Source organism: Indicator indicator, chromosome 29 (assembly GCF_027791375.1).
Source record: "Indicator indicator isolate 239-I01 chromosome 29, UM_Iind_1.1, whole genome shotgun sequence".
NCBI classification, from domain to species: domain Eukaryota; kingdom Metazoa; phylum Chordata; class Aves; order Piciformes; family Indicatoridae; genus Indicator; species Indicator indicator.
This window is the reverse complement of record NC_072038.1, coordinates 1625406-1649731: the sequence shown is the minus strand read 5'-3', so window position 1 is coordinate 1649731 and position 24326 is coordinate 1625406. Positions and strand designations below refer to the sequence as shown.

The 24326-nt window shown below is 46.3% G+C and overlaps 1 protein-coding gene across 1 annotated transcript in view; it reads left to right on the top strand.

Annotated features, from left to right (window-relative positions):
* Positions 1-24326, top strand: part of LOC128976609 (protoheme IX farnesyltransferase, mitochondrial) — a 138644-nt gene that overhangs the window by 66008 nt on the left and 48310 nt on the right. The window contains exon 5 of the mRNA XM_054393908.1: positions 20827-20897. Within this exon, the coding sequence (XP_054249883.1) occupies positions 20827-20897 (71 nt within the window). The remainder of the gene's footprint in view (positions 1-20826; positions 20898-24326) is intronic.

The window sequence follows — 24326 nt, the reverse complement described above, 5'->3', positions numbered from 1 at the left end:
GAAAAGGTATTTAGATGAACCTGACTGTGGAGGCAGCTTGGCTGTTCCTGCCTTGATGTCTGGGGGAGCAGCAGCCCCTGACCGCTCGCAGTCAAAACAAGGGTGCTGGTGCTGGTGCTGGCTCTGTTGGGTCTGTGAACTGGGATCCCTCTGGTGCAGCACTGTTTCCATTTGTCATCTTACTTTAGAAGTGATTTTTTTAATTAGCTGCATTCCTGCAGAGATCCCCAATCCCTGGCTTTGGTTCAGAAGCAATGAACATATTTCCTTGTGCTTTTCTTTTCTTTTCTAATGTGAAATTGAAGCAAGCACAGACTCACAGATTGCATCGGGTTGGAAGGGACCCTCAAAAGTCCTCTTGTCCAACCCCCCTGCAGGCAACAGGGACACCTCCAACTAGATCAGGCTGCTCAGGGCCACATCAAATCTGATCTTAAATGTCTCCAGGGATGGGGGCCTCAACCACATCCCTGGGCAACCTGTACCAGTGTCTTACTACCCTTGTGCAGATCTTCCTCCTGATGCCCAACCTAAATCTCCCCTGCTCCAGTTTCAAACCATTGCCCCTCATCATACCTCTGCAAGCCCTTCTAAACAATCCCTCCTCAGCCTTCCTGGAGGAATTTTTCTTGTTACCTATTTTGAAACAATTTAAAGCTTCCAAATAAACACTCAAATAATTGCCAACATTTTGTTTTCCCCAGTCCATCCACAAAGTTATTTTTCATGTATTGCAGTCTGGTTTTAATCTGTAACATGGTTTGTGTTAGACCTTAGCATCTTTAATTAAGGAGTGGGTGGGAGGGCAGCAGCAGGAGAGGGAGGGAATCCCCTTCACCTGCCAGATGCATTGGGAAAGTCATTTGGGGTCAAAACACAGAAATTCTGTCTCTCAACAGTGGCCAAAAAGTGGCTGCCTGAGGAGGAGTGTAAGAATATAAATGAGCTCTTACATTTTTGATGAGTATTTTAGTTCTTTGCCTGGAAAAATTCAGATTTTATCTACCCTGGAAGGATTCCAGTGCTGTCTAAAGAAAACTCAGTCTGAATAAAACCACTGTCTGGTCTGGCGCAGCTCTGGGAAGCACTGGGATGGCTCATCCTTGGGGAAGTGGCAATGACATTACTGCTGGGATAGATCCTGCACAACGTTGCCTGAACTTGTCCTTGCTGGGGCCAGACCAGGACGAGCTCCTGCTGTGCTGGTTGTGCTGACCTGCCCCAGCACGTTTGTACTGAGATAAGAGTAATCTCTGGGGGTACCTTAGCAATAGATGACCATGACATTAAGAAAATATAAACTAGGGGTACGTAGTGGAATTACTTTTTCTCCCTGGATGCGGAGGCAGCGACTTGGCTGAGGCATTGCTGCGAATCCTTCACCATGTGCTGTGCAAAACGATGTGAGAACAGAGGTGGAAACTGAGGAGTTGAGTTGGAGATGTTGCTAACCATGCTGATCATACTTGGTGTGACTTGTTCTGCTGATGTCCTTCGATACCTCTCTGTGGTGCCAGCAGGGATCCTGGTGTTCAGCATTCAGAGTTTCAGAGGAGGCGTGAATAGCCTACTGGGTTTGTCTTTTTTCCACCCTCAAAATCCTATCTTCTGTACAGGGAAGATGATGCTGTGCTGCTTGTCTGAGGGAAGGAAGGGCAGGATGTGATAACAGAGGGGCTTTGCCTGGGTTTTAAACAAGCAGGAATCAGAACAGTTTCAGCTGGAAGAGACCTCTAAGATCATTGAGTTCAGCCTTCAACCTAACACCGCCATGGCCATTAAACCATGTCCCCAGGTGCCATGGCCACACATTCCTTAAACACCTCCAGAGACTGTGACTCCACCACCTCCCTGGGCAGCCTGTGCCAATTTCTGAGAGGAACAACCCTTGCTAAATGTGGTAGAATAGAATCCCAGACTAGTTGGGGTTGGAAGAGACCTTTAAAGCTCATCATCTGCAACCTCCCTGCAGTCACCAGGGACATCTGCAACTAGAACAGAGCCCCAGACAACCTGACCTGCAATGGTTCCAGGGATGGGGCATCTCCCACCTCTCTGGGCAAATGTCTTCATTCTCTCCAGTCTGAATCTACCTCTTTTAGTTTCAAACCATCACCCCTTGTCCTGTCACAACAGGCCCTGCTCAAAACTCTGTCCCCAGCTTTCTGATCAGCCCGTTGAAGCACTGGAAGGCTGCAAGAAGGTCTCCTCAGGTACATCTCTATTAAATATATTCGTGAATATTGTGTATTTCAGAGGCTGTAACTTCAGGGAGCAACATTTTCTTTCCTTTTTTTTTTTAGCAGAAACTTTGTCTACTAAGAGCAGGGTGGTGCTAGCCAAAGGATGGTTGACTAAGATAAGATTTTTCCTGGATGTACTAAAGGACTCTGGGATGAGAAGCATCCCAAGGAAAGGCTGAGGTCTTGACTAGGTTTTCCCCTGCCTTGTCCCTCTTTGCAGGCCACTGTGCCTTTTCTTTCTTCACTTATCAGATCTCGGTGCCAGATTATCTCTCTGCCAGCTTTTAGAAGCTCGGCTTAGTTGTCAGCAGCTTGCCTGCTAATAGGCACAACTGTTCTCCATCAAGGCTCTGCGAGCAAAGCATCTGGAAATGTGGGAACGGAGAGGAAATATCGCTGGGGAAACCCAGCAGAGAAGCCCTGTGCAGCCCGGCAGAGGCAACTGCCAAGCTGTAAATATTTATAGAGCCGATGCCTGCGCTTGTGTGTAAACCCAGTGCTTGTAAACCACTCCCTGACCTGCTTCCTCTGCCTTTGCCTGTCCAACGTGGGGTTTAGACCTTGATGTGTGCCAGCATCTGTTGAGAGAGGAGCTGCCAAGGTGTGGAAAGGAGTTGGATGCCCAGCTGGGTTCTGCTGAAGCACAGCACTTGTCCTCAGAGGTTGTTGTGTCTGATTGCAGCTCTTTATTTCCTTTCCCTTTGTTCTTTCTTTTTTTTTTCTTACTATCTTTCTTTCTTTCTCTCTCTTTCTTTCTTTCCTTCCTTCCTTTATCTTCCTTCCTTCCTTCCTTCCTACCTTCCTTCCTTCCTTCCTTCCTTCCTTCCTTCCTTCCTTCCTTCCTTCCTTCCTTCCTTCCTTCCTTCTTCTTCCTTCCTTCCTTCCTTCTTCCTTCTTCCTTCCTTCTTTCCTTCCTTCCTTCCTTCTTCCTTCCTTCCTTCTTCCTTCCTTCCTTCCTTCCTTCCTTCTTCCTTCCTTCCTTCTTCCTTCTTCCTTCCTTCTTCCTTCCTTCTTCCTTCCTTCCTTCCTTCCTTCCTTCTTCCTTCCTTCTTCCTTCCTTCCTTCCTTCCTTCCTTCCTTCCTTCCTCCTCTCTTTCTCTCTCTTTCTTTCTTTCTTTCTTTCTTTCTTTCTTTCTTTCTTTCTTTCTTTCTTTCTTTCTTTCTTTCTTTCTTTCTTTCTTTCTTTCTTTCTTTCTTTCTTCTTTCTTTCTTCTTTCTTTCCTTCTTTCTTTCTTCTTCTTTCTTTCTTTCTTTCTTCTTTCTTTTCTTTCTTTCTTCTTTCTTTCCTTTCTTTCTTTCTTTCCTTCTTTCTTTCTTCTTTCTTTCTCTTTCTTTCCTTTCTTTCTTCTTTCTTTCTTTCTTTCTTTCTTTCTTTCTTTCTTTCTTTCTTTCTTTCTTTCTTCTTTCTTTCTTTCTTTCTTTCTTTCTTTCTTCCTTCCTCTTCCTTCCTTCTTCCTTCCTTCCTTCTTCCTTCCTTCTTCCTTCTTCCTTTCCTTCTTCCTTTTCCTTCTTCTCTTCCTTCCTTCCTTCCTTCCTTCCTTCCTTCTTTCCTTCTGTCCTTCTTCCTTTCTTTCTCTTTCTTTCCTTTCTTTCTCTTTCTTTCCTTTCTTTCTTTCCTTTCTTTCCTTCTTTCCTTCTTTCTTTCCTTCTTTCCTTCTTTCCTTCTTTCCTTCTTTCCTTCTTTCCTTCTTTCTTCTTCCTTCTTTCCTTCTTTCCTTCTTTCCTTCTTTCCTTCTTTCTTTCTTTCTCTCTTTCTCTCTTTCTCTCTTTCTCTCTTTCTCTCTTTCTTTCTCTTCTGCTTTTTTATCTTTTCTTTCTTCCTTTCATTTTTCCCTCATTTTTATTTCTTTATTTTTCCCCACTTTTCCCTTTATCCCCTTCTTTTTCTCTCCTTTTTTTTTTTCCTGAGTTTTTTATTGTTTGTTTGTTTGTTTTTGACCACAATTAGAGCTGCTTTTCATTTGGATTATTTCTGCAGCCACGCACAGATGGTTGTTTTTCAGCACTGGCATTTATTTTCCTAGTCAAGCTGAGAGCTGTACCTCACCTTCACATCACTCCATTGGAGCTAAGCAGCAAATGGCATTCACTAAATAGCATCATTCTGTCAATTATTTTCATCATGTGGCCAGTCTTTAAATGACTTGTAACATGCAATTAGATTTCCTTCTAATGTTGATGCTTCTCTACATGGATTAAATAGGTAGGTGGGCTGAACATTTCCTTCTGCAGCAGGGGTTTTGCTATGATGCCTGTGCCCAGCTATTCATAATTTTCAGCAGCTATTTCCACATCTATCTCTTTTTCTTTCCAGTACAACCTGCAGCCACGGGAACCATGTGCTTTTTGAGCCTTATGTCATGCTTCCTCTATAAATCTTGGTTCCTAAGCAGCATTACTAAATGTTGCAATTCATTTCAGCACTTCACATTTAATGATTATCATGTAAGAGCATCTAGGGACTTGTCTACACAGGAACTGCAGTGTAATTAACTGGAGGTATACATTGGAGGGCTTGCCTACCTAGGGAAATTCATTTGGATTTTAGTGGGATGGGAATTCCAAAGCATCACACAATGGTCTGGGCTCTGGGACAAGCCAAGTAAATTTTTTAGTTTATCCTGTACTTGTCTTCAGGGATAGTTCTGCTTTGGTCAGTGGTACATTGATGCTGGACCTTGGAGTTTTTATCTTCTTACTTACATATTTCTCCTTTCCTAAACAAAATTTTTGATCCAAGACTATAATGCACTTCCACTATCACAGAAAGACTTTCCACAGGTCTGGGTTTAGTTCTATCATCAGTGTCCAAAACTCCCATGATGCAGAGTCTGGCTTTAACCCCTTGCTTGAAGACCCTCAGTCAATGCTCCTGTTGAATCCAGATGAGTTTTTCACCTGTTGATGATGAAAGATCACATTTTGTTGATTAAAGATAGGTTGTTTAGAAGGGCTTGTAGTGATAGGACGAGGGGCAGTGGTTTGAAACTGGAGCAGGGGAGAGGTGCCCACTGGAGGATGGGCATCAGGAGGAATTTCTGCACACTAAGAGTGGTGAGACAGTGGAACAGGCTGCCCAGAGATGTGATTGAGGCCCCATCCCTGGAGACATTCAAGATCAGACTTGATGTGGTCCTTGGCAGCCTGCTCTAATTGGAGGTGTCCCTGCTGCCTGCAGGGGGGTTGGATAAGATGACTTTTGAGAGTCCTTGCCAGCCCAATGCAAGCTGTGAATCTGTAAAGTACTAATCCCAACTCTGCAGTTTTAGTGAGACCCGTGCAGTCAAAGCTCCAGATCTCTGTGGTGCCACAGAGAGAAAGGAGTTTGAAAGTCCCCCAGGAAAGCTCTCAGATGGGTCATGGCTCCCAGGGGAAATCAGGCCACTGAGGTGCAGGGTTGATTTATTTTATCATTTTAACCAATGGGTACTCAGAAAACTTCATATTGAACTAGAAGCTAGCAAACAATAGTGACATTTGAGGCACCTGGAAGACAAATCTGACAAGAGTGGCATTTCCATGTCAATATTAAAAAGCTCCTGCACATTCCCTGCTAGCTACAGGTAATATCCATCAGCTCCAGGAGCTGGGAGGAGCAGTGAGCTCTCAGCTGGGCAGTGAGGCCCTGCTTTAATAACCTTTTGACAGCAGGATCTGTGCAGTTTTGCACACTGGCAGCGCTCAGTTGCTGCTTTGATATTCGGAAGTGCTGCCAGAGCTGGTGGCACTTGTGAGCAAGAAGCTGCAGTTGGCTTGCAGGGGGTGAAGGCTGCACCAGGTTGGAGTGGAAAGCACCAATTTATTCCAGCCTGGCAGTTTTGCTTACATGAGGATAGGCTGAGGGAGCTGGGGTTGTTCAGCCTGGGGAAGAGATGGCTCTGGGAAGACCTTAGAGCTGCCTTGCAGTAGCTGAAGGGATCCTGCAGGAAGGCTGCAGAGGGACTTTTCAGGAGGGTGTCTAGCAATAGGACAAGGGGAAATGGTTTGAAGCTGAGGGAATGTAGGGTTGGACTGGAGCTTAGGAAGAAGTTCTTCAGTATGAGGGTGGTGAGACACTGGAACAGCTTGCTCAAGGGGGTTGTGGATGCCTCCTCCCTGGGGGTGTTCAAGGCCAGGCTGGATGAGGCTTTGAGCAGCCAAGCCTAGTTGAGAGGCATCCCTGCCCATGGAGTAGGTGATCTCTAAGGTCCCTTCCAACCTGTGCCATTCTATGATTCTATGTCATTGTGTTTCTTACTATTCTTAAGAATGGCTTTCTAAAATTGAGTGAATCCTGCTGTCTGGTCCTTATCTTTGCCCTTCTTTCACCAAAACTCTTCCTGTTGCCAGAAGCCGAGGCTCAAGTTATTGTTATTTAAACTTCTGAAGCATTTCAAAGGATCACTGTCACAGAACAAATAAATTGAAGCAAGCACATAGGTCATTATACCTTAGAAAGGGGGGAGGTAATGCTGATTTGATGTCTTAATTGGTTTCCAAGCTAAAATTAATAGTGTGTGGAATCCCTCTTAGTAACATGACTCAGAACTATTTATTTTTCAACTCCTCTTTTAACTCTAGCTGAGATTGATGGGTGTGTTATCTTAGCATTTGGGAGATGCAAGCAGGCCTGGAATGACAAACATCTCTTGACAGCTTTAGAAAGATGGATGATGTGATGCCCCTGCAACAGGTTTGGGTGTTTGTGCTTTCTGATGGCTCATCGAGACACTCTTGCTTCACTTTCCTTCTTGACAAAGGGGAAGGAAAGGTGAAACCTAATTACTGGTGTGGGCTGTCTTTGTAATTGACTTCTCAGTGTGTAGGTTTGTCAGGCAGCCCTCAGCAGGTGGCCATCCTCAGGGAATGATCCCAGTTCATGCAGGATGCTTTTCAAAAGGAACAAAGTAACTGCTTGCTGGAGTCTCCCTGCCAAGCTGGTGCTAAGTGATGAAATATACCTTAGCTGTCTGTTGTCACAGAAACTGAAGGGAGAGGGACCTAGGGGTCCTGGTGGATGGAAGGATGACCATAAGCCAATGGCATCTGGGGTGTATTGGAAGGGGTGCAGTTAGTAAGTCAAGAGAGGTTCTCCTGCCCCTCTACCCTGCCCTGGTGAGGCCACATCTGGAATGTTGTGTCTGGTTCTGGGCCCCTCAATTCAAGAAGGACCTCAGGGAACTGCTTGAGAGAGTCCAGTGCAGAGCCACAAAGATGCTGAAGGCAGTGGAACATCTCCCTGCTGAGGACAGGCTGAGGGAGCTGGGGGTCTTGAGCTTGCAGCAGAGGAGCCTGAGGGGTGACCTCATTCCTCTTGATAAAGATGTGCAGGGCAGTGTCAGGAGGACAGAGCCAGGCTCTGCTCAGGGATGTCCAATGACAGTGGGTGCAAGCTGGAGCAGAGGAGGTTCCACATGAGCAAATACATCCAGGGATGATGGAAGAGGGCAGGTTGTTGGATTCATTTTCAGGTGCCTGGCAGGAAGCACACTGTGGGGGATTAACATTCTCATCATTTGAGTGACAAATTATGAAAAGCTGATTAAACTGACCTGGATCCTGGACACATGGGTTGGAGCCAGATGTGTGAAAGTGATTTCAGTTTCACCTTTCCACTTCCTTGCTCTAGTCTCCTGGGTGTGAAGAGAGCAGTAGTGAGGCTGCTTTGTTTTATAGCTCTCTTTGGTAGTCACAGGGGACTGCCCAGTTACCTGCCCCTCTTCCCACCACCTTGGTTAAAGCCAGCAGCTCAGGATCGATCTGTAGTGACGACAGAGAAGTAAAGACTTTGCATCTCTCTTTTGCAGGGTAGATTTAGGTTGGACATCAGGAGGAAGTTCTGCACAGTAAGAGTGGTGACATCCTTGCACAGACTGCCCAGGGATGTGGTTGAGGCCCCGTCCTTGGAGACATTCAAGATCAGCCTTGCTGTGGCCCTGGGCAGCTTGATCTAGTTGGAGGTGTCCCTGCTGATTGCAGGGGATTTGGACAAGATGACCTTTGAGGGTCCCTTCCATCCCAATGCAGCCTGTGAGTCTGTGAATCTCAGACAAGCTCCTGCCTTGATTTCCTCCCATTTCCCATTTGGAGGAGACTCACATGTCCTGGATGACTCTAGATCTCCTGCTTGACTTCATCACTTGCATTGAGCAGCAGAAATACTTCCCCAGGAGTTCCTGAGGAACAGCTTTATTCCACCACAGGAATTTCTCTAAAGCCATCTTCAGTATCAGATTTTATCTGCAGTGTTGCTCCAAGCAGCTGCACTGTGTCCAGAGGACCTGGCCTTGTGTATTTTAGGACACAGAGTAACTTAAACCAGATAGTGACCTTGTGCAGTTCCTCTCTCTTCAGCAGGGAGACTGGTATTTGAAGTTTTGTTTGTTTTTTAAATTACACGTTGTGCTGATGGCATGCTGGCATCCTGACAATTATGATTTCATGCAAAGGCATCTCTTGGAGAAAAAGGCTTTGTGGAGTCCTTCAGAAATGTGTTTTTGGTGGGCAGAAAGGTGGTGGGTTTGCTTCAACTCTTAGGAAGTTGTTCCTAAAATACGTAGAAATAAAATATCTCCTAAAGAGCAGAAAGTGGTTACCTCTGCAGCTGGCATCTACCCACAGCTCATCAGTATTGGGAAGGGACTTTGGCCCTTGTAGGGCTTGTGATAGGATGAGAGGGAATGGATTGAAGCTTGAGGAGGGCACATTTAAACTGGAGATGAGGAAGAAATTCTTTCCAGTGAGGGTGGTGAGACACTGGAACAGGTTGCCCAGGGAGGTTGTAGATTGCCAACCAAAACAATTCTATGATTCTAAGTCCATGCCCAAAAGCAAAGGACAGGAAGGCATTCAGGGCAGATGTCCTGTACTTTGGAAATTGCTGCCTTTGGTTCAAGGAGCCCAAACATGTGGATGGACATCTTGGAAGTGGGACAGGAGAAAAGCTTGGAGTGAGGAGCTGTTGGTGCATGCATCAATTGCATGCTAAATACAAAGGACTCAGTGGTGGTAAATATTTGATATTATTAGAAGTCTTTGGCAGCTGGCCAGAAAGCAGCATTTCTTCCCCTGAAAGCTCTTTCTCTGAGGTGGATCACATAAGGTGAAAGCCTGTCTGCAGTATCCAGCTTGCATTTCCCCTGGAGCTGTGGCTGACCTCTGTGAGACCTCAAGAACATGCTAGTTAGGTGGCTCACCATGTCAGCAGTTTGCAAGACTGAACACCTCAGAAGGGCTTGGCTCTATTTTTATTAGTAGTAGTTCTTTTTTGTCCAGTATCTTCTTAACAAAGTATGATTTTAGTGGGAAGAGAATGGCTCCTGGGTTGTCACCCAACCTGTTTTCTTTACCAGCCCAGGAGATTCACATCTCTTTTCCCATCTCAAATCCTGGACATCAGGTGCACTGAAAAAAATTGAGATGAAACCAGGATTGGTTGGTTGGGTTTTTTTTTCAGGCATTAGTGCTAGCAAATTTAATTCAAAGATGAAGAGAAGCAAAATGTTGTTTATAGGGTGAAGTAGCTAGAGCAGTTTGGTGCAAATGCTCTATTATTTCAGTCAAAGTTATTAAGACAATTGAAGACCACATGTAGTCCTTAATTATCTTTTCCTCCTTCATTAATTCCTTGCTTACTGCAGAGGGCTCAGACACAGACATGCCTGCCCAGGGTGTTTCTTGCCACCCTCACTGCTTTCATAGATTCCTAGAATGGTTTGGGTTGGAAGGGACCTTAGAGATCATCCAGTTCCAACCCCGTGGCCATGGGCAGGGACACCTCCCACCAGCCCAGGTTGCTCAAGGCCTCATCCAACCTGGCCTTGAACACCTCTAGCAAGGGGGCATCCACAACCTCCCTGGGCACCCTGTTCCAATGTCTCACCACCCTCACTGTGAAGAATTTCTTCCCAATCTCCAGTCTAAATCTGCTCTCCTCAAGCTTCAGTCCATTGCTTCTTGTCCTGTCAACACAAGCCCTTGTAAAAAATCCCTCTCCAGATTTCTTGTAGCCCCCTTTCAAGCACATCCACCCCTAACAGTGCCAAGTGGTTCATCCAGCTGGGTTTTAGCAGTGTCACTCATCATCTCTCAGGATGTGTTCACCACCTTCACCTCCACTACCTTCACCTCCATCTGGACCCCTCACCATTGTGACAGGACCACAGATGGAGCAGCAGCATTAGGACCATGTTGCTTTGACACTGCTGAGTGTTAACACGGCCATGCCCTTTTCAAGCTCCTTTTCAAGCACTTCTGATATCACCCAAGGAGGTTGTTTGGCCAGAGTGCTGATAAAGAGAGCACTAAGCTGCAGGAGTTTCATGAGTGCTTGCTCTGTTGTGCAGACCCCCTGAAAGGGTTGGGATGAGCTAAAAGGAGAGGTCTGGGGTGGAGTGGCAGGTGTGCCAGCAGCTCTGGGAACTGCTGCCAGTCAAGTGACCCTTAAATTAAAACTGCAATGTAAGACCTAAACAATTCTCAACTTTGGGGGCAGTAGGTGGCTCTGGGAATCTCTAGAAGGTCACAGGTTTGTAAGTGGTGAAGGAAATAACAACAACGATGGCAGCACTCGAGTTCATAAACACAGAGCCTGCACACCAGGTCATTAATCTGAGGGGACAAATCAGTGCTAATTTTGCTCTGTGAGTCTTTGCATTCTTCCTCCTGGACCTATTACCTACAGAGGTTAGACAGATGAGCCTTGAGGTCCCTCCCAACCTGGCTTTCTATGATTCTGTGAAATATGCTTCTGAAGTGACAGCAGCTTTGCAGTTCCCTCCCCTCCTCTTCCCTGTGCACAGCAGTGGGCTCCTAAACACTGGTGTATAATAAGAATTTGTCTTTTCATAGATTCACAGAATGGTTTGGGTTGGAAGGGATCTTAAAGATCACCTAATTCCAACACCCCTGCCATGGGCAGGGTCACCTCCCACTATAGCAGGTTGCTCAAGGCTTCATCCAGCCTGGCCTTGAATACATCCAGGGAGGGGACATCCACAATGTCCCTGGGCAACCTGTTCCAGTGTCTCACCACCCTCACTGTGAAGAATTTATCCCTAATCTGCAGTCTTAATCTGCCTTCCTCAAGCTTCAATCCATTCCCTTCTGTCCTATCACTACAACCCCTGATAAAAGGTTGTAAATAGGAATAAGACATTGACCTGTGGCAGATGCTTTGCCTAGCAGAGCTTTCTTGGATTTGGCTGGGACATGACAGTTCAGGGTTTAGCTTCCCTTCTCTGTCTGTAAGTAACTTTGTTCAGGCTTGCATCAATCTCAGTTTTAATTAGAACCCTCTTTGAAATGGAAAATATTAAAGCAGATCTATAGCTAGACTGGGAGCTGCAGAGCCAGAGGGTTTTCAGATACTGCCTTAAAAAAAAAAAAAAAAAAAAAAGAGAAGGAAAAAAAAAGCCATTTCTAATCCTTAAAATATTTGCCTTGCTTTATTTTCATATCTTGAAGACAAACAGGTGCTGTGTGCCCTTTATGATTCTCAAATATACAATCTCCAAGCCAGCAGTCTCTAAAGCCTTCCCTTGTTTGTACAATTAGGGTGGGATTTTCAGAATCACTCAGTGCTGGGCTGGCTCTGCTCTCATTGAGGGCAAACTGCCGTTGAGTGCAGTGAGAACAGTGTCAGATCAGTCCATGAATGCTTTTGAAAACCCTTCCCTTGCCTTTTTGCTTTCTCTCAGCCACATCTGTGTACAATTGAATAAAAAGACCTTTGTAATAGGCTTTAATTATTCTTTGTTGTTTTCATACAAAAGTGATTGAAAGGAAACCAGAAGAAAACCTATAATAATAATCTTGACTTTGATCTTATTTACCATAAATTATATGTTCAGTTTTCCCTCTTCTTTTGTGTAATTATACATCACTTTATCACAACAGAAGATAAAGCACTGAAAACATGAGGAGGAGAAATAATTGGGTAATGTGGAGGGGAAGAGCACTCACAAAAGAAGGAACTCAGCTCTTCATGCTCTGATGGGTTTCCAGTGCTGCTCACAGCAACTTTCCTTCCAATGCAGGAAAGTTCAGAGAATCATAGAATGGTTTGGGTTGGAGGGGATCATCCAGTTCCAACCCTGTGGCCATGGGCAGGGACACCTCCCACCAGCCCAGGTTGCTCATCCAACCTAGCCTTGAACACCTCCAGGCAGGGGACATCCACAACCTCCCTGGGCAACCTGTTCCAGTGTCTCACCACCCTCACTCTAAATAATTTCTTCCTAATCTGCAGTCTAAATCTGCCCTCCTCAAGCTTCAGTCCATTGCCCCTTGTCTTATCACTCCCAGCCCTTGAAAAAAAGTCTCTCCCCAGCTCTCCTGTATCCCTCTTCAGGTAGCAGAAGGTTGCTGTAAGGTCTCCCTAGAGCTTTCTCCTCTCCAGGCTGAACAGCCCCAGCTCTCACAACCTGTCCTTACAAGGGAGTTTCTCCAGCCCTCTGATCATCTTTGTGGCCTCCTCTGTATCCTCTCCAACAATTTCATGTCTGTCTTGTGCTGGGGGCACCAGAACTGGTTGCAGTGCTCCCAAGTGGGGTCTCAGCAGAGCAGGGCAGAGCAGAGGGGCAGAATCCCCTTCCTGTCATGCTGCTCTCACTGCTTTGGGTGCAGCCCAGCACATGGCTGCCTGCTGGGCTGCCAGCAACCATTGCCAGCTCACGTTGAGTTTTTCCTCAGCTGACACCCTCAAGTCCTTCTCCTGGAGACTGCATTCATGCCACTCCCCACCTAGCCTGGAATTGTACTTGGGATTGCCCCAGTGCAGGGCATGGCAAGGTGCTGGGAACAGTTGTTCTTCATTCCTTTTGAAAGGCTAAATGCTGGAACCTGGTGAATTTGGAGACCACGTGGCCAGCTCTAAGGATATCATCTCCCAGAAAACCTCAGCTTACTGTCCCAGGCTCATCTCTATCACTGCATTCTCTCCCTGGGTTTGGTCCACCTGCTCCTCCCTGATTCACATGCCTTTTTAGTTTCCATGATGTTTCTGGTTAACTGCTTGCTCTTTGGCAATACCAAGGAGACCAAAAGAGGATCAGAGTGTCCTGCAGCACAGGGGAAGTCTAAGAACCCCAGAAGCATCTGATTCAGCAATATTTGCCAGACTTGCCCTGTACAGCCTAGTTGGACCCCTGGCTGTAGGCATTCAGTGAAGTGCTCAGGTGGGGAGTCCACTTGTACTGGTCCTTATTTGTGTTGTGCTACAAATGTTTGCTTGGCTCTGTAGCAAGAGATTTTAGCTGAGGGGAGGCTTTGGTCACCACTCATGACCATCCATGTAGCTCATCTCCACGGCAGTGCAACTCATGGAGGACTTTGGAGACCAGCAGCACTTCAGTGCAGGAGGAAGTGACTGCTCTTTGGTGACAGTGTTATCTTCTCTTTCACTCATTAGTGCTGTAGATAGGATCATAGACTTGTTTGGGTTGGAAAAGACCTCTAAGATCATCAATTCTGACCATTAACCAACACCACCATAGCCATTAAACCATGCCCCCAAGTGCCATGTCCACAGGCTTCTTGAACATCTCCGGGGATGGTGACTCCATCACCTCTCTGGGCAGCCTGTTCCAGTGCCAGACAGCTTCCCCTGAGGTGCCCCTCAGAGAGGCTTCAGAGAGCAATAGATACATCCAGAGGCCATTTCTGCTGCCAGAGAGCACATGGAAGCCTGCACAGATGCTGGGGTGGTTCTGAAATGGGAAGACCTCTGAGTTGCCTTGAATTAAATTGTCTTCTCACAGCAGGGTTCTGCTCTGTCCTTAGCCTGATGGGATTCTCAGTTCTGCTGTAAATATGTGGTTAGCATTAGAGTAAAATGTTCTGTCAATAGATGGGAGTCCCTTTGCCTGTTCCAGCCACTGCTGTTTCCACCATGTGTCACAGATTAGAGCTGGCCCTGGCAAGGGGCCAGGCTGGTGCTTGACACACTCCAAATCCAAAGCAGTCCACAAGAGAGGTTTTGTAGCCTGAGTGAGGGGGCTCTGTTTGATAACCCCTGTGAGATTTTGTTCCTTTCAGTGCCCTCTGGTTGCGTTTTTGTGTCAGCAGGAGTAAAGGTATTGAGCTGTCATCATTCCATGGGTAAAACTTTTCCAGCAGGAATGGCCACTGATGGCCAGCACAGCACAAGTTCAGGGCTTTTCATCTGTTCCATGCCCTGAATTACCTGCACATAGTCAGGACACTGCCTCTGAGCACATCATAGGTGCTGTCCATCTTAACTGAGCAAGAGGACAAAGCTAGAAGAGGGTCTAGGGAACAGGTCTTACAAAGAATGGCTGAGGGAACTGAGTTTTTTGAGTCTGGAGAAGGGGAGGCTGAGGGGAGACCTTATTGCTCTCTACAGCTACCTGAAAGGAGGCTGGAGTGAGGTGGGTAACAAGACAAGAGGAAATGGCCTCAAATTGCACTGGGGGAGGTTTAGGTTAGGCATGAGGAGCAATTTCTTCCCTGAAAGGGTTTTCAAGTCTTGGAACAGGCTGCCCAGGACAGTGGTGGAGTTCCCATCCCTGGGAAAGATGCAAAGCTGTGCAGATGTGATGCTGAGGAACATGGTTTTGTAGTGGACTTGGTAGTGTTAGGTTGATGGTTGGTCTTTTCCAACCTAAATGTTTCTATGCTTCCATGAAATGAAGCATTCTTTAACGTTTCACTTCAAAACAAAGTGGAAACCAACATGAAGAAGCTGAAGACAAGAAACCCCTGTGAGTGTAAACAGCTCTAAGCAGCAATGTGACAGCTAATCTAAGACTTGTTAGATGTTGAAGATATAATTACTGTATATGAACTACATGAGATCTCCACAAAGAGGCTGATGAGCCTGCCAGAGAAACAAACCACAAAGTACTAGCTGGCCTGATTTATTTTTTTCCATCATCCTGTTTTAAATGTTCATGCATACTGATTAACAGTTGGGCTAGGGTCTGGAAAGCTGATGCCAAGTTCAGCCACTCAGGGATTTTTGGATGCTGTGGATTTAACCCTCTGCCTGTCCCTTTGATGGCTAGCTGCCCAAATACTGAGGGCAGATAATGTTCTGCCTTGTCCAGCTGAACTGATCCATTCAGGCTTCCTGAGGAAAAAGCCTCTTGAGTGCTTCTAAAATATTTATTTATCCAGGGTTCATCTTACAAGAAAGCTGGGCAAGGACCTTTTACAAGGGTTTGTAGTGATAGCATGAGAGGGAATGGATTGAAACTGGAAGAGGGCAGATTTAGACTGGAGATTGGGAAGAAATTCTCTGCAGTGAGGGTGGTGAGACACTGGAACAAGTTGCCCAGGGAGGTTGTGGATGCCCTCTACATGGAGGAGTTAAAGGTTGAGCTGGATGAGGCCTTGAGCCACCTGGGCTGGTGGGAGGTGTCCCTGCCCAAGGCAGTGGGGTTGGAACTGGATGGTCTTTAACGTCTCCTCCAACCCAAAGCATTCCATGAATCTCTGAATGAATTTACTCTTCCCTGAAGGAAGCAGTCCTGCATTGGCCTGGTATGAGATAATCTGTTGAGTTCACTCTTTCATTCCTCTGCAGTGATATTTGAGAGGCACATTTTTTTTGTATTTTCTTCTTTTTTTCTGTTTTTTTTTTTTTTTCTTCTTCCTAGAATATCAGGGGAAAATCATTTCGAGTAGAATGGGAATTTTACTGAACATCTGGGAGCAAAATGGGAAAAGTTTGATAAATGGCAGCTTGCTGACATGTAATAGCAGCTAGCTCAGTGAAAGCATCTAGGGCATTGCAAAGAGAAGGAATTTTTATGTGAGCTGGAGTTCAGTTAGATTTGTGGTTCCGTGCGTGCAGTTGACAGGATCAGATTATTCAGATTTTAAAAAGCCAAAAAAAAAAAAAAACACACCAAAAAATCAGACTTAAGTCATGCAGTAATCTTAATTTTGAGAGCAACCGTATCTGGACAGATATTTGCTGCCTAGCTGAGAAGTTTCTTCTTCAAAATGTATATTCTGTTCAGGAGAAATATTTCATGCACTGATTTTTTAGGTTCTGCTGGGAACTTGACTGTCTGACTGTAAATCATAGATTGATAGAATGGTTTGGGTTGGAAAGCACCTTAAAGATCATCCAGTTCCACCCCCCTGCCATGAGCAAGGACACCTCCCACAAGACCAGGTTGCTCAAGGTCTCATCCAGCCTGGCTTTGAACACTTCCAGGCTTGGATCCCCCACAGTGTCTCTGGGCAGCCTCTTCAGTGCCTCACCACCCTCACAGGGACGAATGTCTTCCTAATGTCTCATCTAAATCCAGCTTCTTCCAGCTCAAAGCCATTGCCCCTCACCCTCTCACTACAAGCCCTTGTCAGATGTTCTTCTCCACCTCTCCTGTAGCCCCCTTCACATATTGGAAGGCTGCTCTAAGGTCTCCATGAAGCCTTCTCTTCCCCAGGCTGAATGACCCCAGCTCTCAGGCTGTCTTCATAGAGGTGGTTCTCCAGCCCTCTGATCATCTTGGTGGTCCCTCCATTCTCAAATTCTTTCAAGTGTGGCATGTCCAACTGCTGCTCATTTCAGGCATTTTGTGTTCAGGACACACTGAGTTTAAAACTGGGGGCTTATTTTGATTGTCTCTGTCACACCCAGAATGCCATAAGCTGAAATCCTCTCAAAGGAGCCAGAATCTCCTCATATGCACAAGGTGAAACTGGAAGTGAGCTTGAAGCAGTCAGGCTCTGAAAATAGAAATAAAAATTGTGTCTGGGGGAAAAAAAAAAAAACAGAGAGCAAATTTTGGGCACAGCCCAAAATATTTTCAGGAGCAGAGTTTAGCTCTGTAGAATTTTCCCCTTGTCTTGCTCTACCAGTCTGATGTCAAATGACATTTTGTCTTCATTTGCCATAATTGTCTCTGAAATGGAGCAGTGAAACAAACCATTAGCAAAATGCTGAGCTGTCAGAAGCAATCACTGCTTGCAGATCCAACTGGGTGCTTTCCCTGCTCGGAAGGTACTCCCTGTAGTTTGCTATGGAAGTTCTTTGTGATCCAAACAGCACTTCAAGGGCAGTGTTGTAGCTGTGAAGGCCCTGCTTGTCCTGCTGAACTGAACTGATGGGTCTCTGTGTGCTGGGGCTTGTACACTCCTCTGGACTCCTCTTCTAAACTAGAGTTTTGACCAACTTGGTTCTATCTGGAAGTGACCATTGCCACTGCACATCAAAGAGAGTAGTGGAACTCTGGAACTGATTGCCCAGGGAGGTGGTTGGGGCCCCATCCCTGGAGATATTCAAGGTGAGCCTCCACAGGGCTCTGGACAACCTGATCTAGTTGAGGATGTCCCTGCTGACTGCAGGGGGGGTTGAACTGGATGACCTTTGGAGGTCCCTTCCAACCCAAACAGTTCTACAATTCTATTCTATGATTCTAGGAGACTAAGGATGAGAAGTAATCTATTTGTTACCCATGTGAAAATAATCACAGAATGCCAAGCTGGAAGGGACTCCAAGGATCAACTGGTCCAACCTTTCTAGGTGATAGTGGAGTTGAAATGAGATGGCTCAGCACCCTGTCAGGCTGAGTCAGATTCTCAAATTCTTGTATCATCACTACTTCAGGGTAATGGATGGGGCTGTCCAGGTGATGGTGATGGAGTCACCATCCCTGGAGGTGTTCAAGAAACGTGTGGACATGGCACCTGGGGACATGGTTAGTGGCCATGGTCTTAGGTCAACATTTGGACTTGATGACCTTAGAGGACATTCCAACCAAAACAGTTCTGTGATTCTGTGTGCCTGTAAATGGAGCATCCTTCCCCTGCTGGGCACCTGTAGGGCTCTGATGGGGTCCCTGCTGCTCCCAGCATCCCTGGCTGCTGTCATTCCTCATTAAGTAGCAAGATCAGCAGTGTGGCACCACCAAAATGCAGCTGTGTGTTAATGTTATATTCTGTGGTGTGAAAAGGTGCCATCATCTTGCTGCAATAACACAGATCTTATCTTGCAGTTGCTTAGCAGATAGTCACCATCAAGCTGTCTGCAGGCTGCCTGAACTGAGCTTGCTGTCAGTCTGCTTGTGTGAAATGATGCTTCTGGTGAGGTGCTTTTGCTACACGTTCACCACAGCTGGGATCCTCCCCTGAAGCCTCAGACATCACGTCAGCAGAAAACACTCTTTCTGTAAATACATCCCATAAGGAAAGCTAGGCTTTGTTATTTCATGGAGTCCCAGGGTGGTCTGTGGGGAAGGGACATTAAAGATCATCTAGTTCCACCCCCCCTGCCATGGGCAGGGACACCTCCCACTAGCCCAGGTTGCCCATGGCCTCATCCAACCTGGCCTTGAACACCTCCAGGCAGGGGGCATCCACAACCTCCCTGGCCACCCTGTTCCAGTGTCTTATCACCATCATTCTAAAGATTTTCTTCCCAATCTCCAGTCTCTTTCTTCCTCATCTCCAGTCTTTCTTCCTCATCTCCAGTCTCTTTCTTCATAATCTCCAGTCTCTTTCTTCCTCATCTCCAGTCTCTTTCTTCCCAGTGTCCAGTCTCTTTCTTCATAGTCTTCAGTCTCTTTCTTCATAATCTCCAGTCTCTTTCTTCCTCATCTCCAGTCTCTTTCTTCCTAATCTCCAGTCTCTTTCTTCCTCATCTCCAGTCTTTTTCTTCCTAATCTCCAGTCTCTTTCTTTCTCATCTCCAGTCTCTTTCTTCCTAATCTTGTCTCTTTCTTCCTCATCTCCAGTCTCTTTCTTCCTCATCTCCAGTCTCTTTCTTCCTCATCTCCAGTCTCTTTCTTCCTCATCTCCAGTCTCTTTCTTCCTCATCTCCAGTCTCTTTCTTCCTAATCTCCAGTCTCTTTCTTCTTCATCTCCAGTCTCTTTCTTCCTCATCTCCAGTCTCTTTCTTCCTCATCTCCAGTCTCTTTCTTCCTAATCTTCAGTCTCTTTCTTCCTCATCTCCAGTCTCTTTCTTCCTCATCTCCAGTCTCTTTCTTCCTCATCTCCAGTCTCAGTCTCCTCTCCTCCAGCTCAAAGCCATTGCCCCTCATCCTATCACCTTGTAAAAAGTCCCTCCCCAGCTTCCTTGTATGATGATTATACACACAGAAAGCTCAATGGCTTTACAGTTTGCAGGATGGCAGCATGCTCCATCCAGCTTTTCCAGGGACATTCTTTATAGAACTGATCCTACAAAAGGCAGCAGGAATTCCTAGTGTGAAGATTGCAATGCCTGGATTTTCCCATGGGTGATGCTGGAAGTCAAGCTGGGTTGTGACATTAAATAACACCATTTGGTGTGCTTCTTCCCTGCTGCTAGAACTGGATGCTCAGTGCAGTTGCAGCAGTGTTTTACAAGAGTTGATTGATTCTGGGGTGGGTTATAGGTTCCCAGAAGTTAGATGAGCTTGAAAAACAAATGTAGTGTTTGTCTTTTAAATACCAGAAGCAAAACATTTGCCAGGGCTGTTTGTGTTAATGCAAAACTAGGGGCAGGTCTGTATGTATGTGTATATAAATATATGTATGTGTCTTATAAGGTGCAGCAAGGGCAAGAGTAAGGTCCTGCACATGGGGCAGGCCAACCCTGGTATCATTCCAGGCTGAGGGATGAAGGGCTGGAGAGCAGCACTGTGAAGAAGGACTTGGTTCTGGGGGGTGCAAAGCTGGAGATGAGGCAGCATTGAGTGCTGCCAGCCCAGCCCCAACGTGTCCTGGGCTGATCCCTAGCAGTGTGGGCAGCAGGAGCAGGTTAGACTGGGAGGGGATTCTGCCCCTCTGCTGTGCTCTGCTCACACCCCCCCTGCAGTGCTGGGGCAGCTCTGGAGCCCTCAGCACAGCACAGCCAGGGACCTGTTGGAGCAGGGCCAGAGGAGGCCACAGCAATGCTGGCAGGGCTGGAAGCCCTCTGCTGGGAGCCAGGCTGAGAGAGTTGGGCTTGGGCAGCCTGCAGAAGAGAAGGCTCCAGGGAGACCTTCTGGTGGCCTTGCAGTGCTTCAAGGGCTGAGCAGAAAGCTGGGGACAGACTTTTGAGCAGTGCCTGTTGTGACAGGACAAGGGGGGATGGTTTGAAACTCAAAGAGGGAGATTCAGCCTGGAGAGAAGGAAGAAATGTTTGACATTGAGTGTGGTGAGAGCCTGGATCCAGTCTCCCAGAGAGGTGGGAGGATGCCCTATGGCTGGCACCATTGCAGGTCAGGTTGGGGCTGTGAGCAACCTGCTCCAGCTGGGGATGTCCCTGTTGAGTGCAGGGGAATTGGACTGGATGACCTTCAGAAGTCCCTCCCAACCCACCCCATTCCAGGGTTCTGTGACTCCATGCATTGTGTCCCTCTAAAAGCTGTGTCAAACCTGTCAGGAGCAGAGCTCAGAATCAACTCCACTTCAAATGATGAACTTCTGGTGATTCGCACAAACTTTTTTTTTTTTGTCCTCCAGGTGATTTTTCCTTCTAAGGGGATGCCAAAAGCATTACCACAGACTATCAAAGCTCCCTAAAAGGAGTTTGCCATTTCCCTTGTATTCCTGAACCTTCAAACCCAGAGATGAAAGCAGCTGCAGATGCAGAGCGGACATTCCACGCATGGCAGCTTTCCGGCATCCTTTCATTTTGACTCTTCCTTTTTTGTTTCTCTTTATTGCAGTTCTTTGAGGTTCCATTTGACTCAAACATGAACAGGACAAAAAACAGACCACTGGTGCGAGGACAGATCAGGTAAGGCACTGCACACCTGCTCTAGCTAATGAGAAATGAGGCTTTGCTTTGCTTTTATCTATCTCCAAGCTGCTCTCTCTCTTTTTTTTTGTTTTTTTTCCTTTTGGATGATGAAAAATAGCAACTTGAGAGAGAAGAAATGAACCTTTGTGTTCTTCAGCATTACTTCATGTTCATAACTTACCTGTGAGGAGTTTAGGTAATCAGCTGTCCTCTACATTGCTGAGTTGCTGAAGACAGAATTCCTGTAGAATTCCATGCAATCACAAAATGTTAGGGGTTGGAAGGGACCTTCAAAGATCATCCAGTCCAACCCCCCTACCACAGCAGGATCACCTAGGGCAGGTCACACAGGAACACATCCAGGTGGGTTTTGAATGTCTCCAGAGCAGGAGACTCCACAACCTCTCTGGGCAGCCTGCTCCAATATTTCACCACTCTTATGTTGCAGAACTTCCTCTTAATGTCTAACCTGAACCTCCCCTGCTCCAGTTTCAAACCATTGTCCCTTGTCCTATCACTATAAGCCCTTCTAAACAGGCCTTCCCCAGCCTTACTGTAGGTCTTGAAGCTGGGCTGAAAACTCACAGTGGTGACATCTTATGAAAATAAAGTGAAAATTTGTCATCTCTTACTCTTTTGGCATGAGTGAAAAGTGACAGGACAAGAGGAAAGAGCCTCAAGTTGCACCAAGGGAGGTTTAGGTTGGTCATGAGGAACAATTTCTTCCCCAAAAGGGTTGTCAAGCCCTGCAGCAGGCTGCCCAGTGCTGGAGTCCCTACCCCTGGGGGAGTTTTCAAAGCTGTGTAGATGTGGTGCTGAGGGCCATGGTTTAGTGGTGACCTGGCAGTGCTGGGTTAATGGTTGGACTTGATGATCTTAAAGGTCTCTTCCAACCCAAATGATTCATAATTCATAAGTAAATCCCTCCCTTCCCCAAACCCCCTGTATTAGCATAGGGATTCCCTTAAAAGAAAAACCAAGCAAACAGACAAAAATAACTCCTTCATTCACTCTTATTCTGGATTCAGTTCAGTTTCTCAAAGGCTGTTTTCCAGCTAAAAAAGCAAAGTGAAAAAGAACATCAACAAAAAAAATCCCTCCCAACTTATTTGCAAGCTAAAACTGAAGGCCCAATTCATAAATGATTCAACAAACAATTTTAGGATTGCATTTCCATGATTTGTGCCAAGGATTATTTATAACAAAATTCTGGTTTCCCTTAGGCTGCTGTGAACAGTTGGTCCTATTTATTTCTGTGTTTTAAGCATCACCTTTGGAGGACTGCAAAAAAAGAAATGTGATGGATTAAATTACAACAAAATTGAGACAAAATAGTCAAGTGAAGCTTGGGGGTAAATTCCCTCTTGTTGTAAATAGTTAGAGAGCTTCAATAAACTCATTCTGATGTGTTCTTGAAGATGGTGCTAATTGCAGAGTCCTGCCTTGACTTAATTGCATTTAAAAACAGATTTTAGGGACCACTGCAGTGAGGGCATCTGTTGTACACAGAGTAAATCAGCTCTAATCCTGTAGTTCAGGGGAGCTGCACTTCTGCTCCACTTCCATGTGGTCCTTCAGCCCTGCAATAGGGACCCTAGTTAGGAAAAAAAGATGATGGCAGTTGAGAGAGGTTCTCCTGCCCCTCTACTCTGCCCTGGTGAGGCTGCATCTGGAATATTGTACCCAGGTCTGAGCCCCTCAGTTCAAGAAGGACCTCAGGCAACTGCTTGAAAGAGTCCAGCACAGAGCCACAAAGATGCTGCAGGCAGTGGAACATCTCCCTGCTGAGGACAGGCTGAGGGAGCTTGGAGCAGAGGAGCCTGAGGGGTGACCTCATTCCTGTTGATAAAGATGTGCAGGGCAGTGTTGGGAGGACAGAGCCAGGCTCTGCTCAGGGATGTCCAGTGATAGGACAAGGGGCAATGGGGGCAAGCTGGAGCAAAGGAGGTTCCATGGGAACAGAAGGAAAACTTTTTTCACTGTGAGGGTGCCAGAGCCCTGGAACAGGCTTCCCAGAGAAGCTGGGGAGTCTCCTTCTCTGGAGAGATTCAAAACCCACCTGGATGTGTTCCTGTGTGACCTGCCTTGAGTGATCCTGTTCTGGCAGGGGGGGTTGGACTGGATGATCTTTTAAGTTCCTTTCCAACTCCTAACATTCTGTGATCCTGTGTGATTCTGTAGTTTTTAATCATTACTGTCATGGTTGGGTGTGTTTCTGGAGTGAAAAATGTACAGAATCATAAAATCAGTTGTAAAAGACCTTCAAAGTGATTCACAGATTGTATTGGTTTGGAGGGCATCCTCAGAGGTCATCTTGTCCAACCCTGCTGCAGTCAGCTGGGATGCCTCCAACTAGATCAGGCTGCATCTTTTAAACACCTCCAGGGGTGGGCATTCAACCATCTCCCTGGGCAGCCTGTTCCAGTCTGAGAATCCTTTCAGTCAAGAAGTTTTTTCTCATGTCCAACCTAATCCTTCCCTGGTGCAAACTGAGGCCATTTCCTCAGTTCCCCATATCCTATCACTTCTTTCTGTGGAGAAGAGACTGACCTCATCTTGCTCCAGCCTCCTTTCAGGGAGCTGTAAAGAGCAATGAGGTCTCCCCTCAGCCTCCATTTCTCCAGGCTGAACAACCCTAGTTCCCTCAGCTTTTCCTCATCAGACCTGTTCTCCAGAGCCTTCAGCAACTTCTGACAGCTCTGGATTCAGAGAAAGCCTTTAGTTTTCTAAGTTTCCCTTGCCCCAGAACAAATTTCACTGCAGCTGAGTGCACCACAGACTGGCAAAACCATATTTAAGGGATTTTCTTACTGCCCCCCACCACACACAGACACACACACACACACACACACACATGCTGTATTTGCTTTCACCACAAAATGGTAATGTTGGGGACTTTGTGTAATCACTCCTCAATCTATCTACCTGGCTGTCAGCAGCTAATTTCCAGTCCTTTAAAGTGTCACTTACCTTGAATAATGCTGGTCACGTTCCCAGCCGAGGGCTGAACATGCAGACCTTGTCTGGGGTTATTTCTTCTGTGGTGTGCTAGAGGAGAATAATCCAGTGCAAGTGATCTAACCTTGTTATATTTTGCCACATATTCCCTGGTGTTCCTTGAACTCTTTCCTTCCTGGCTGATTAAGTAAAACCCTTAAATGGTTGTGCTAAAACTAGGCAAAACCAGACGAGACAGAGGTGGATAAATGGTCTGTAAGAGGTTGCTGTCCTGGCTCTGGGAAGAAATCCAGAGGGCTTGGAGTATGTACAGAGTTCTTGTCCAGAATTTGCCTGACATTTGAGTTTTGACATTTTCTTCTCTTCTGCTTCCTGTCTTGAAATGTTTGCCGCTTTTTAAAGTCTGCAGCATTAGAACATCTGTGATACCCAGAGCAAATGAGGCAGTATTTTGTGATTCATCTTAAT